The sequence below is a fragment of the Convolutriloba macropyga genome, chromosome 15, assembly GCF_964194025.1.
Source record: "Convolutriloba macropyga chromosome 15, txConMacr16.3, whole genome shotgun sequence".
NCBI classification, from domain to species: domain Eukaryota; kingdom Metazoa; phylum Xenacoelomorpha; order Acoela; family Convolutidae; genus Convolutriloba; species Convolutriloba macropyga.
In genome coordinates this window covers 30103044-30117812 of record NC_134482.1, presented here as the reverse complement: position 1 = coordinate 30117812, position 14769 = coordinate 30103044, and the positions used below count along the sequence as shown (strand labels likewise).

The 14769-nt window shown below is 35.5% G+C and overlaps 1 protein-coding gene across 1 annotated transcript in view; it reads right to left on the bottom strand.

Moving 5' to 3' along the window:
* Nucleotides 1–5110: 5110 nt before the first annotated feature.
* Nucleotides 5111–14769, bottom strand: part of LOC142354240 (integrin beta-3-like) — a 402746-nt gene continuing 393087 nt past the window's right edge. The window contains exon 18 of the mRNA XM_075406494.1: nt 5111–5971. Coding sequence (XP_075262609.1) covers nt 5831–5971 — 141 coding nt within the window. The 3' untranslated portion in view covers nt 5111–5830. The remainder of the gene's footprint in view (nt 5972–14769) is intronic.

Here is a 14769-nt window from a genome sequence, read left to right as displayed (position 1 = left end):
TATTGCTAATTGGTTCATTGCCGCCGCAATTACCGATACTACAGTCTTTATAATTATTTAACCGTGAACTTTGTGAACACTTTAGACTAAGTCTCAACATACCGGAAGATTCAGAGAGATCTATGCTGCGTTGAGTGAAAGAAAGCATTATTCATGGCCACAAACTGCTGTGTATTATTTAAAACACTACTTAATAGGCTATAGCGGCTGATTCACTGCAGCTATTGATACGCGTACTGAAGGATACCGAAGCTGTCCAGGCCGCTCTTCACAGCAAATCTGAAACGAATATATGACAACAGACGAATAAATGTCGGCACCACGAATGACCTAGGAATTAATTCTGAGCTAGTCATAAGCCTCGTCACTTTTAGTCGTGTTCACTCCAAGTTAAAACACGCACGAGCCTAGAGCTTGTTGTTGAAGGTAATCAGTATCACAACTCAACAAGCGCGATTCCAGCCGCTTCTGTCTGCAACAATTTTATCTCTCTCTCCCTCTCTCTCTTTCTCTGCTCTAAGAGCAAAAACTCTACGTCTTCGCTAAGCGATAAAAACCGCAGCCATTGTAAGTCTGCCGATTGTATAGCAAAATAATCTTAGAGATATATTCACATCTAGCAGTAAGATGGATTTAATTACTTGATTAAGATTAGATGCCCCGCCATATTTTCAACGTAGGATTTACCCTCAATTGTGCTCTATCATTTCTATCTGTATCTGAAGTAACCTTCATATCTAATCACTTTTATTTCTTTATATATATGTTTGGCAATTAGAAAAGAACATTGTGAGCATATAGTTAGACTTAATCTAGCACTTAATTCTGGTCGCCTAAACAATATCGGTTTAATTCTAGTGTGGTAATTAAGATCAAGCGAAGAAAATACCAACCACATCAGAGATAAAAGCACGTATAAGCAAATCACATCCGTTTGGCAGGGCGAGGCACGCAATCTTGATCTCGTACGGAAAACAGACCTCATACAGCGGACAAGCCCGCCGATGCCACATCCAAGGAGAGTTGTGGGAGGTTAGGAGCAGATAAATCTTCACAATTTTTGACATATCGTAATACAAAACATCTATTTTTTTTTACATTTCCGACAAATGTGCACGCCTCTTTTTCTATTGCAAGTGTACAATGCCTGCTACGACCAAAACGAACATCATTGCCCAATTGGGAATTAACCCACAACAAAATTCGTCGATCTCTACATCAACTCGACACACATGGCTCAGAATTGGCACAAAAATCGCACGAACTTGGCCAACGCGGAATTCCTGTCATAACATACAGCAGTCGCGTTTTGTAGCTCAATCTCTTCACATATATCAGTTAGACGAAACAACGTAAACTTTCAGGATTTTGATCTGAAACACCAATATTAGCTACAGAGCCTCTTTGAAAAGAGAGGAAAAAGGTGAACGCATCCAAAAGAGTTATATACATTTTAACTGCTAAAAAATTTTAAATTTAAATAGCTAAAATTGGCGATAATCATATCTTCAAAAATTTTTTCATTGCCACTAGAAACTATCCAATAACCAATTTGCAAGCTTTAAAAATAATAAAATCATCAAAACTTTTCCATTGTCTCTAGAGCCTGGTAGCTATTAACCAAGCATTAAACTATAAACATAGCCGGCAAATTGCCGGAAAATAGCCGCAATTTGCCCACTTGACGCATACTGGGATTGAAACAGAAAAAAATCAGACAAAAATTGAGAGCAATTTTCCAAAAGTCCAGTTTTTATTTGATGTGTAAATTCTGCACATCTGATATAATTACACTCAATTCAGCTTCTAAACTGACGGCTATTTAGCACGATACTAATGCCAGCTAGCAATCGCTTTATTGCATTTTGATAACCTAATGCCTTATGACTTGATTACTGGGCTTTATTGGTACATTAAAAAATTACGTAATTCAAAACGTCAAAGAATTTAAAATCCATTCAGTTGAAACAGTGAGTGAAGCAAGTCAGAACTCAAGCGTGAAAATCGTGACTTACTTAAAACGAAAAATGTGATCAAAAGAAAAAGCGAATTAAAAAAAATAGCAGGATAATTCCTGACGTACAATTCAAGAATTCACCTTGACTAAAAAAAACAAACTAGACATAGAATGGACTATGAGTGAATTGGGAAAACAATTTCTAAAAAAATCAGATACAAAAACCATTTTCAAAATTCCGCATGTGAACAAAAAACCACTATCAAGCAATGAAAATTTGGTTCACACAAAAAAACTAGGCCTAGAATTAACTACTAATGGATTGGGAAAACCATTTAAGAAAAAATCCGATCCAAAAAATTGAAAAACAGTAAAAATCAAAGTGAAATTGCCGCATGTGAACAAAGAAACCACTAGCGAGAAAACAAATTTTGGTTCAAACACCCTTTTCTCACTGTACTTTGAAACTAGAGCAAACAATTTCACACCGCAAAACCACTCGCTTTTTTGCTCCGCTTCCTCTTTCGGCGTGACCGAAATCACGACTCCAATTTGACTTCAAAAAACACGAAAATGTGTGAACAGATCTTTAAAAGACCCATTCTTTGAATTGTAAAAAGAGAGCTGCTCGATAATAGCTGTTGAGAGGCTGACGGCGGCTACTAAAAACGTTTCATTGACCCTCACGTATCGAAAAATCATAACATACCCGGCAGATTGCCGGAAAATAGCCGCCGTTGATTCCAATAAGCATGATTGGGATTGAACGAATAGAATATACAAAAGTATTTTTTAAGTCCGATTTATTCTGATGGCATTTCGTAGTTGAACATACTTCTGTTTCTCAGAGAGAGGCTACAGGGGCTACTATCAACACCAATAAGCATTAGAGGTGGTAACTAAGACTTATAGGAACGACGTTCAAATAGCGGGCATCTAAAATTGGGCTTTATGGGTTTATCCCGTTTCTATTTCTGACTTCAATTTTTTATACCGACTCTGTTCATTTTGAATTGCTTTGCTTAGCAACTGATGTTCAAATTCACTTTTAGCAGAATGAGAGAAGCGAGAAACTAGCCTAGAGAAGTCACGAAAAGTCATTTCACGCAAAATGTCGAAAAAGCGGCAAAATGGTAAAGCGAAAAAAGGTTTGAAGAAGTAAAAAAAAAAATACGAGCGCAATAATTGCCGGCTGAGAAGATTAGGGCGGCTATTAAAAATAACAAATTTTTAAAAACATAGCCGGCAGATTGCCGGAACAGCTGCGAAAGAATAGACCTGCATGCCATATAATAGAGATAGAAACAGATACAGATCTAAATTGAAAAATTGACGCCGCTCAAAAAACTAGGCTAAAAAACATTCAGCGATAACTCAATAAAGCTTGTTAAAATTCATTAGGAAAGCCTCTTATTAGGGACCTTTACTGCACATATGAGTTCCTTTTACCTTAAACAAATTCAAATTAAACCTAAGTTTTAAAGTGCAAAAGTCATTTTATTGAGTGAGGTAAGTCACGTATGATCAAAATCTAATCACGCAAATAACCTAAAAACTTTCGCTAAAGCCAGTGAGAAATGACGTCACGCGCGCAAATGCCGTTAGTGAGAGGAAGAAGTCATTCAGAAAAACTGACTTATTCAGCTTTGCTGTGTGAACAAATGTAAAACGAAAAAAGATCGTCAGACGACAAAACAAAAAACATAGCGGGACAAGTCCTGACGTACAATTCAAAGAATTTTCATTGACTAAACAGAAAACTAGACATGGAACGGACTATGAATGGATTGGGAAAACCATTTAGAAAAAATATCCGATCCAAAAAATCGAAAAAAAAACAGTAAAAATCAAAGTGAAATTGCCGCATGTGAACAAAAAACCACTACCGAGAAACCGAATTTTTGTTCAGACACCGTTTTCTCACTCTACTTTAAAATTAGAGAGAAAAATTCACGCCGCAAAACCACTCGCTTTTTCGCTCCATTTCCTGTTTCGGCGTGACCAAAATCACTACTCCAATTTGACTTCAGAAATCATGAAAATGTGTGAACAGATCTTAAAGAAAAACAGCGCCCCAATACAATTCAAATTCTTTGAATTGTAAAAAACCAAGAGCACCGCAATATAGCTACGCTCAGCTTACAGCTTCGCAGCTATAACAAAAACTAACATTTGTGTGTTTAGGTTTGCACCAGAATAAAGAGCTCGGAAAACAGAGCTCGGAAAACAGTCAAAAAGTTACGTCTTGCTAAAGACCCAAATGAACTTTGACAAACGGCAATTTAAGGCCAAGGACTCACTCAACAGAAGCAGGAAAATTATTGCATGTCCCTGTCGTCAACAAAATTTTCGCAATTGACGAACCTAGGTGTGTGACAGACCAGTTTGTATCATACAGTTAGTCACCGAAAGCTAAAAAATCAAATCATGAGTTGTACTCTATGATGATAATTCTGACAACAATAAAAAAGAATGAAACAGATAACAGTAACGCAGATGCGTCCAATTTCTGACCTATTTGCACTTCTTTAAGACTTTGGGACAGCAAGATAGTGACCCGAGTTTCTCACGTTCTTTGGTTTCGAATCACTGCCATGCTTTTTCTTTTTTTGTTTCCTTGGCTCGTATAGTGGTGGATTTGCAAAAAGAGTTTTGTCAGCACCGTCTGAAAAAGTGCTATTTTTTCATATTTAACCAAATACTGAACAATAATATTTTAAAAATTTTAGGTGGGCTCATTTTCAAAGCAGTATTTTCCTCTGTCGGTATACTAAAATTATTTTAACTAATAGTTATTAGGGAAGCGGAACAACGAGAACATTAAGATCCCAACAGAAAGGATGTCTGAAAGACTTGAACTAAGAACAAACAGATATTACCTGCAGCCACGAATTGAACTACAACGTAAGAGCGTCATTTATCAATTAGCACTCGGATAGATGACAAATTCACATTACAATAACTAAATACGGAAACCAGCAAGCCAGCTCAATCCGGAAGGGCTTCGAAATTAAGTCAAGCCAACACAACGCAGTTTTTACTAAAAATTTCTCTTTAATTTCGGTTGAATAGAGGGTGTTCAAAGAAAACATTCAACTTCAGTGGACATGGGCCTACAATCGAAACCATAAATAATTTCAACGTAGCGTTGCCTTGACTACAACAATTTCAACAATTCACGCAAAATTATACGCAATTTTTTGCGCAAGTTTATTTACTAAGGTTTCATTTCAGAACCCATAATTTGAATTGAAAATGTGAAAAAACAATGAAAAATATAGGCATGAGAAAAGCACCACAGTTTCAGCATGGTCAGAATTTAACAGACAGAAAGAACTTAACTAATTATCCATTCAAGCAAATAGCGCTTAATTTGTGCATTTCAACGATAACGGTAGCTCTCTGTGGACAACAAAGTTTGATGTCAAGCAAGATATTTGTTCTGATAAAATTTTTCAACAATTTTTGCGAATACCGTAATCAAACTAAATCGAATAATTGTTTGTGAGATCTTCAACATCTTTTGGTACCAATCTTTGTGCGAACTGATCGAAAAACCGTTGATGCATTACCAGCCAAATTATCTTATGGTTTACTAATATAATGAAGCGGCCAAAATACGGTTTCTAAGTTAGTTTTTAGGATACACGTTTGAATCCGACCATATCTGGCAATAGCTCTATGATCGTAAAATGTATATCTCTTTCCGGCTTTTCACGAACAGTTCTGATTTGAGATGGGTTATGTCGAACAAGAGACATGATAAAATCCCCTCTCGGTGTATTGGTTTTCCGTTTAAGTGATTGATAGTACATTAGATGGAAGGTTGTGGAGAGAATTCTGGCCAGATGGGAGGGGTAGAGGCGGGGGTTGTTAGTTGCCCTTATAGTTGGGGTTCTGGAAGTTCTGTTCGGCCTCTCTATAGAATGGGTTATCTCCCTTAGAAACCATGCCACCTTGTTGTGCTTTCATGAAGGCCTTGTACTCCTTCTTCTCTTGGTAGACCACGTATGCCTATAACAGAAATGGCAACTTAAGAAACCTTTTCAGCAGTCATCATAAAATTAGCCCCTAAAAACCAAAAATTAACCCCTAAAAAATAGCCCTCACATAAAAAGTATTCATAACATTCGAATTGACCACAATTCAAGAGAAACGATTTGTGATGTGTTAAAGAACAAAAACGATCCCTCCTCTAAACTGGGAGGGGCGCAAGATAAAATTTAAAATAGTATATAATAGGTCAATTAACACAGCCGGCAAATTGCCGAACAATAGCAGCCGTTGACTCGCTTGAAGCACATCGGGATTGAAACAGAAAAAAAAGATGAGATAGAATTGACCAATTTTTTTTTCTGTTTCTTTTTTTCAGTGTCAAAAAGTGATCTAATTTGGCAAGCAGTTTCAGTTATATTCTAAAAATATACTTAATTCAGATTCTAACCTGAGGCTGTTAAGCCTAATACTAGTGTCAGATATCAATCACTCTAATGAACTTTGATTACCTAATGCTCATGACTTAATGACTGGGCTTTATCGGTTTATCCTGTCGCTTTTGATTTTGCTCTTTTAACTTAATCCGTATCCACTATCTTGCGTAATTCAATGCATGAAAGAATTTAAAATCCATTCAGTTCAAACAGTGAGTGAAGTAAGTCAGGAGTCAAACGTGAAAGTCGTGACTTATGTTAAACGAAAAACTTGATCGAAAGGTAAACCGAATAAAACAAACATAGCAGGACAAGTCCTGACGTACAACTCAAAGAATTTTCATTGACTTAACAAAAAACTAGACCTAGAACGGACTATGGGTGATATGGGTAAACCATTTCTAAAACAAAACCAGATCAAAAACAGAACCGACTAAACGTCAGAAGAATTGCTCTCGAACGACTAGTGGGAGCTCTATTGAATTGCAGCCTGTTTCAGTCCGGGGGGAGGAGGGAGGGAGGGGAGCCTAAATGGGAATAAGAAGTTCAACAAAGGCTTCAAATAACCACATTAGAGGTTAACATATACCACTATTAAGATTAAAAGTAAAAAATGGCACCAGTTTTGGCACACTTTTCCTGTGACTTTTAGTATTAAATTGCCGCCCATTGAGTTCAGCTGCTTGAAATTGTGATTGAGAGAAGAATTTAGATCACGCAAAACGCAAAAAGTCAAGGGCGTGAAAGTCAATCGAAAAGTCAAAATTGTCAAGCGAAAACTTTGCATAAAAAAGACACACACACGTTTACAATATTTGCTAAAAACTTCGTAAAAGGGCAATTAAAAATAAAAAACAACTGATGATGAAGGTCAAAACGCCTCATGTTAACAAAAAGATTAGCAAGAAATGAAAAGGCCCAGAATGAACCATGAATGGATTTCGAAAACCATTAAAAAACCATCCAAAAAATAAAAACGAAAATCGAAACTAAATTGCCGCATTTGAACAAAAAACTGCTACGGAGAAAGCAAATTTTTGTTCAAACACCGTACTCTGACTCTACTTTAAAACTACAGTGAAATTTTACTCCCCAAAACCACTTGCTTTTTCGCTCCACTTCCTGTTTGGCCGTGATCAAAAGCACTACTCCAATCTGACATCAAAAATCATGAAAATGTGTGAACAGATCTAAAAAAAAAATAGCCGGAAGAAATTCAGAAACGACTGCACTTGGAAATTTCTTTAAACACCATCCAAATACTCACAAGTCAAAACGTGCTTCCACTAATATATGATTATCTTTAAACAAAACCATAAAACAAAAAAGTTAAAACAAGAAAAAGAATCTGTTAAATTATGATAAAAAACCTGACCAAATTTTGTCATAAACTATGAAATAACTATATCTGCCAGAAACAAACTCATCAAAACAACTAGCACCTACTAGAATTACTTATGTGAATTTTATGCAAAAATACTTGATGCCAAATCATGAAAAAATAAGCTCTTACAAACAATTTGGACACATCACACAATTTGGGTACAAACAATTTTTTTAATATTACAAAAGCACACAAATCCAACAAAAAATTATTTCTACCAATAGGGAATCCATATTCTCCCAAAACAATAGACATGTCATATTGGTCTAAAAAACGGGAAAGAAACACGAAAAACTGCAAAAATTAAGTAAATAGTTTCAATTTTCGCCACTTTGTGTCATATTTCTCAGCAAAAATGCTTCATATCCACAACACTGCAACCATTTGTTATCTAAAAATTGCTCAATTCATAGGGGTCTTTTCATTACCCATTTGAGGCAGTAAAACAGAAAAATCGTTTAAAAAATCGCAAAAACTAGCCCAATAATCAGCAAAATGCATGAAAAAACTCCGAATTAGCATTAAACTCAAATGATATTATAGAAACCTTCAAACCACTGCCGAAACCAGTTTAAAATTAAAACAAAACCATTACAAAACTCAACCAAAAAAATTGAAAAAAAAACTGCTTGCCGCACGTGAACAAAAAATTTCGCTCGCTTACAGAATTTTTTTCACCTCAATTTCTCGCTCTTTAGAAAAAAGCGATATGAACAAAAACCACTTTTTTCGCTCAACTCTTCATTTTGTTCAGCCACAAAATCACTCCAATTTTTTTTCACGTGTTTCATTCCCTGCTTCAAAATTTACTCGAATAATTTGATTTAAAAAAGGACTTCTCGAGTCGTAATAAAAAGACAGCGCCCCAATAAAAATCAAATTCTTTGAATTGTAAAAAAGGAGAGCGCCTAAATAATAGCCGTTTGAGAGGCTGACGGCGGCTATTAATTACCAAAATACAAACACCCGGATAAAAAAATATAAGAATTGTTTATTTTGCGGAACACCAATTTTTCAAACAAAAACTTGACAAACCAAGACATGAGAAAAAACAGGTTTTTATAGGAATGGTCTCTCCAATTTTCTGCAACAGTAATCTAAATGACAACCTAATATGATAGAAGAACAAAGACAAAGTAATGCTACAGCTACAAAATATGTTCACTCAAACAAAACAAATCCATTATAATTTTCAACCATATCTCATATATCAGATGCCTTAACTTCAAGTCTTGAAAGTATTTGAAAGTAATGGTATAGAAAGATTATAACCATATACTGCACGAATGAAAGCAACAAAGAACAAAAATGCGTCAAAAGTAAATTATTGGAAATGCCTCTGGAGGAAACAGCAGATAAAACAAAAGAGGCTGAAAATTGAAACATACCAGGACGATCGCCGGAAAACAGTCGCCGTTGATAATCGTAACCCCGACTGGAATTGAAAACAGAAATAAAAATTGATTATTGCACAAAAACATTTTTAAAGTTCCAACTTTTAATTTCGCTTCTCATACTGCTTCTCCTTAATGAGAGGATACAGTGGATAGAGTATCAATACGAATAAGCATTAGAGATGGTAACTAAGCGTTTATCCAAAATTGGGTTTAAAAGGTTTATGCCAATTCTATTTTTGATCTGTTATTTATGATTGCCTTAATTTTAGATTGCTTTACTGGTCAACTGCTGTTTAAGAGCCCTTTGACCAGAATGAGCAACAACTGAAACTAGCAAAGAGAAGTCAAAACGATTTTATGCACAATGTCGATAAGGCGGCATAATGAAGTAAAGCAAAACAATTTTTATTTGACGAAATAAAAAAACATAGCAGTACGAGGCCTCAAATCCAATTCACAGAATTGAATGCAAAACTGAAAACTACTGTACTTGACCAGAAGATCAATTGAACAAAGTCAGCTAAAAGGAAAAACATCTCAAAGTTGAAACCAAAACAATCAAACTAACTAAAAGAGGATCTTTTTCCGTTTGTGCCCCCACATCCCCCCAAGCTTAGTGGGCGCACGTGTCATACTTTTACATGACGATTTACTTTTGCTCACTTCTCTTTAAAAGGCATTTTGAAAACATAGGCCGCAAATCACCGGTAACTATCCAACATTGACAACCATAACCCCACTTCCGATTGAGAGAAGAAAAATCTGAAACAAGTGATATATGATTAAATTTGTAATGGAACGTGCTCTGTAACTGGGGGGGGGGGCGCAAACGGGGGCGGGGAACAAACAGAAAAGACCAACGAAAATAATCATTGCTAAAACTCTTGAAACGTTCATACTGAATGCTAAAATTGATCTATGCAAATATACCCATTAAACCACATTAAAGCCTGGAAAGTTTACTGGCCAGTAAAGATTAGAAAATCGAGTTATATGACAAATCGAAAATGTCAAAATTAAGAGGAAGTTCCTTAATTTTTCAAAATTAAAATCTTAAAAACCAGTTTTTTTACTCTGAAATCTGTTCAGTAACATATCTGCGAGACCTATTAAAGTTTCATTGGCCCGTAAAGATCGATAAATTAAGAAACTGACGAAGCAATTGCAAATCTTACTGAAATGTAGCTTAAATTTAAATTTAATTCATTAGAACCATTTTATTGTCTCAGAGCGGACCCATTTTCACGCCATTAAAAACTTCACCTGCTCTTAAAGATCAATCAAATAGGAACATGACAATTTTCAAAATGAATAAATTTCAAATTAGAACAAAAAATTTAGAACCATTCCATTGCCACTTGCAACAATGCAGTAACAAACAATCAAACCATAGGTGAGGCTACCTGGCCTCTGAGGAACGAAAACTGAGCATAAGACAACTTAAAAAAACTTGAACTTTATCGAAAAATTGACCAAATTTGTGCTATTGAATGATTGAAAACAATTCCATTGCCACTGCCAATGCAATAGGATATTATTAGATTCTAGAGGAGTCGTTCTGATCCCTGAGGCTTGAAAAACTCAAAAAAAGAAGAAAATTCAAAAGAAAATTCAAAAATTAGTATCAACTTTTGTGTTTTAAGTTTGCAGTAAAACGTAAAAATTTAAACTATTTTGAGCTCAAAAACTCCTTAACAGAACCTTTAAACCTTGAATTAAACCCCTACCATCAGCTGCACCACTCTAAGCACTTAAAGTCCTACATGACAGCTTTGGGCTCTAATGAAACTTGATTCTCACTGGGCTTTACCTGTTAATCGAGTTTTGAAAGATCCAAGTCTTTTAAAAAAGTGTGAAAACATCTTACTAAAAAACAGAGCCCCAAAACAATCCAATTCTTGGATTGTAAAAACATAGCAGACTAGTGATAAATTACAATTCGAAGAACAAATGAACCGAAACCAGAAAGCAAACAAAATTAAAAAAAAAATCAAGTTAATTTCATCTTCTTTTTAAAGAAAAATAGCGTTGCCGAAGATATCTTTTGCAGCAATGTAACACTCAAAACATTTTGCCACAATGGGATTTATAAAATGAAACAACAATTCGTAGAAAGCCACTGCGGGCAAAATTAAAGAACAAACATTTGCAAAAAGCAATTTTTACGGATGTCATTGAAAAGAGGAAGCATCAAAGTCAATGAAACACGCGAATCCTTAAAAATCTTTGGCACTGTCTATCAGTGGCCAAATACCTCAGCTCTGATGAACATTTAGGTGAACACGTAACAAAAGTAGCAACCAAGGCCGGCAGAAGTTCAAAAATAGTTGTAAACAAATGACGTCAAAGCAAAATGAATTTTCAGCTTAAAACCTCAACCATTATATAGATCCAATTATATCTAATTGTAGAGCAAAACAAGACCTATCGTTAATGAAAAATTTTCCAAAAACAAGTAGTGTCTAAGTTGTTGAAACCGCAGCTTCGAATTTGAGAAGCTAGATAAACTCGAATATGCTTTAGAAAGCCGATGCCAACTTTAAGTAATAAGATTAAACGACAGAGCACCAAAAAAACAACGAAAACGGTGCAAATCCAAAAAAAAAACAACATAAGCAATTGGTGTTTGAGTAGAGGGAACTGTTTGATATAGAAAACCTTTAAATTGTTTTACAAGGGACGCATGAAAGGGCAGCTAAACAATGATCTAATGGGATGGTGTATAATGCCCGTATATAATGAGATCAAATGACAGCGAAAAAAACTACAATAGATAAGAAAAACCCAAAAAATCGCAAATTGCTACTTTTTGAAAACAATTAGTGTCATTAGCGCTAAAATCATTAATTTAGTTTGAAATCGGTATGTTAACTTAAACAACAGTCAACAAAACAGGCAAAATAATACCATTTTTAATTAGGGTCAGAGTCCTCGAAAACCTTTAGTTGCCCTTTAGGTGTCCTAGAGAGTGCATCTAAGCAGTATTAGAGCGGACAAATTGCCTTATAAAAAATTTGTCATGAAAATGAAAAAAAAAGTCAAACTGCCGCACGTGAAAAAATTAGCACTCAAAACCAAAAATCTGTTCTCTCACACCATTCTCTCACTTCTCTTTAAAAGGCAATTTGAAAACACAGGCGGCAAAACACCGGTTAATATCCACCATTGACAACCATAACCCCACTTGCGATTGAGAGAAGCAAAATCTAACAACTGATATATGTAAGAAAAATTTTTTAAACTGCGAACTATTTTCATTTCATTTTGTTGCAAGACTACTGCTGCTACTTAATGAAAGGATACAGATGCTACTATCAATACCAATAAGCCTTCGAGATGGTTAACAAGAATTATAAAAACAGAATCCAAGTAGTGGGTATCCCTTTTCTATTTTCGATTGCCTGTTTTGATACTGATTCTGTTCATTTTAGATTGCTTTGATGAGCAACTGCTGTTAAAAAGCACTTTGAGTAGAATGAGCGAACAATGCAACTAGCCAAGAGATCTCAAAAGATTTCATGCAAAAAACAAAAAGCGACAAAAAGCTAAAGCGAAACAAATTTTTAAATAGGAGCCTAATAACAGATGAGGGCCGGCCAAAAGAAGATAGAAATTGACAGCAGTGGGGAGGCAACGGTGGGAGGGGATCGCTGGGTGCACGGGGCCCTTACAGCCTGAAAGCTGCGCATGGGTTGGGATGAGGGTGAAATGGGGGGGGGCTGATGCGGGGGGAGAGGGGGGCTGTGAGAGTGTGTGTGTGTGGGTGGTGGGGGGGGGGGGGGGGCTTCACACCATAAGTGCACTAAGAGCTGCCCTTCGCACCATAAGTATAGGTCTCCCAAACAGTTTTGTGTGAATTGCTTACTTGTAGACTAGTGAGCTGAAAAGCTCTAAGATAACTTAATGCTCGTTGGATGCTACATGTTATCCCGTTTTTGAGGACAAAAATACAATTGAATCAGACAAAAAACGGTCAAGCCAGAAATCACATACACAACATAGCCGGCAGATTGTTAGCTGAAAAATGTGACTTATCATTGAGGAGAGTAATCAAGAAAACAACAAAGAACAACAAAAACAGGCAAAACAATATCATTTTTAATTCATGAAGACAAATAGGGTCAGAGTCTTCGAAAACCCTTAGTTGCCCTTTAGGTGTCTTAGAGAGTGCAACTAAGCAGTATTAGAGCGGAAAAATTGCCTTATACAAAATTCGTCATGAAAATGAAAAAAAGAAGTCAAACTGCCGCAAGTGAAAAAATTAGCACTCAAAAACCAAAAATCTGTTTGAACACCATTCTCTCACTTCTCTTTAAAAAGCATTTTGAAAACATAGACCGCAAATCACCGTTAAATATCCACCATTGACAACCATAACCCCACTTGCGATTGAGAGAAGAAAAATCTGAAACAAGTGATATATGATTTAATTTGTAATGGCAGGTGCTCTGTAACTGGGAGGCGCAAACGGGGGTGGGGAAAAAAGAGAAAAGACCAACAAAAATATAATCGTTGCTAAAACTCTTGAAATGTTTATACTGAATGCCAAAATTGATCTATTCAAATATATCCATTAAACCACATTAAAGCCTTGAAAGTTTACTGGCCAGTAAAGATAAAAAATATCGAGTTATATGACAAACACTTAAAATCAAATGTCAAAAATAAAAGGAAGTTTCTTAGTTTTTCAAAATTAAAATCTTAAATACCAGTTTTTTTACTCTGAAATCTGTTCAGTAACATATCTGCGAGACCTATTAAAGTTTCATGGGCCCGTAAAGATCGATAAATTAAGAAACTGACGAAGCAATTGCAAATCTTACTGAAATGTAGCTTAAATTTAAATTTAATTCATTAGAACCATTTTATTGTCTCAGAGCGGACCCATTTTCACGCCATTAAAAACTTCACCTGCTCTTAAAGATCAATCAAATAGGAACATGACAATTTTCAAAATGAATAAATTTCAAATTAGAACAAAAAATTTAGAACCATTCCATTGCCACTTGCAACAATGCAGTAACAAACAATCAAACCATAGGTGAGGCTACCTGGCCTCTGAGGAACGAAAACTGAGCATAAGACAACTTAAAAAAACTTGAACTTTATCGAAAAATTGACCAAATTTGTGCTATTGAATGATTGAAAACAATTCCATTGCCACTACCAATGCAATAGGCTATTATTAGATTCTAGAGGAGTCGTTCTGATCCCTGAGGCTTGAAAAACTAAAATGAAAAAAATTCAAAAACTCCTAAACATAACCTTTAAACCTTGAACTAAAGCCTTTCCATCAGCTGCACCACTCTAAGTAGTTGAAGTCCTACAAGACAGTTTCGGGCTCTAATGAAACTTGATGCTCACTGGGCTTAAGCTGTTTATCGAGCTTTGAAAGATCAAAGTCTTTTAAAAAAGTGTAAAAATATCTTACTAAAAAACAGAGCACCAAAGCAATCCGATTCTTGGATTGTAAAAACAGAGCAGACCAGTGATAAATTACAATTCAAAGAACAAAGGAACTGAAACCAGAAAACAAACAAAATTTTAAAAAAATTAAACAAATTTCATCTTTTCCTTTAGAAAAATAGCGTTGACGAAGAT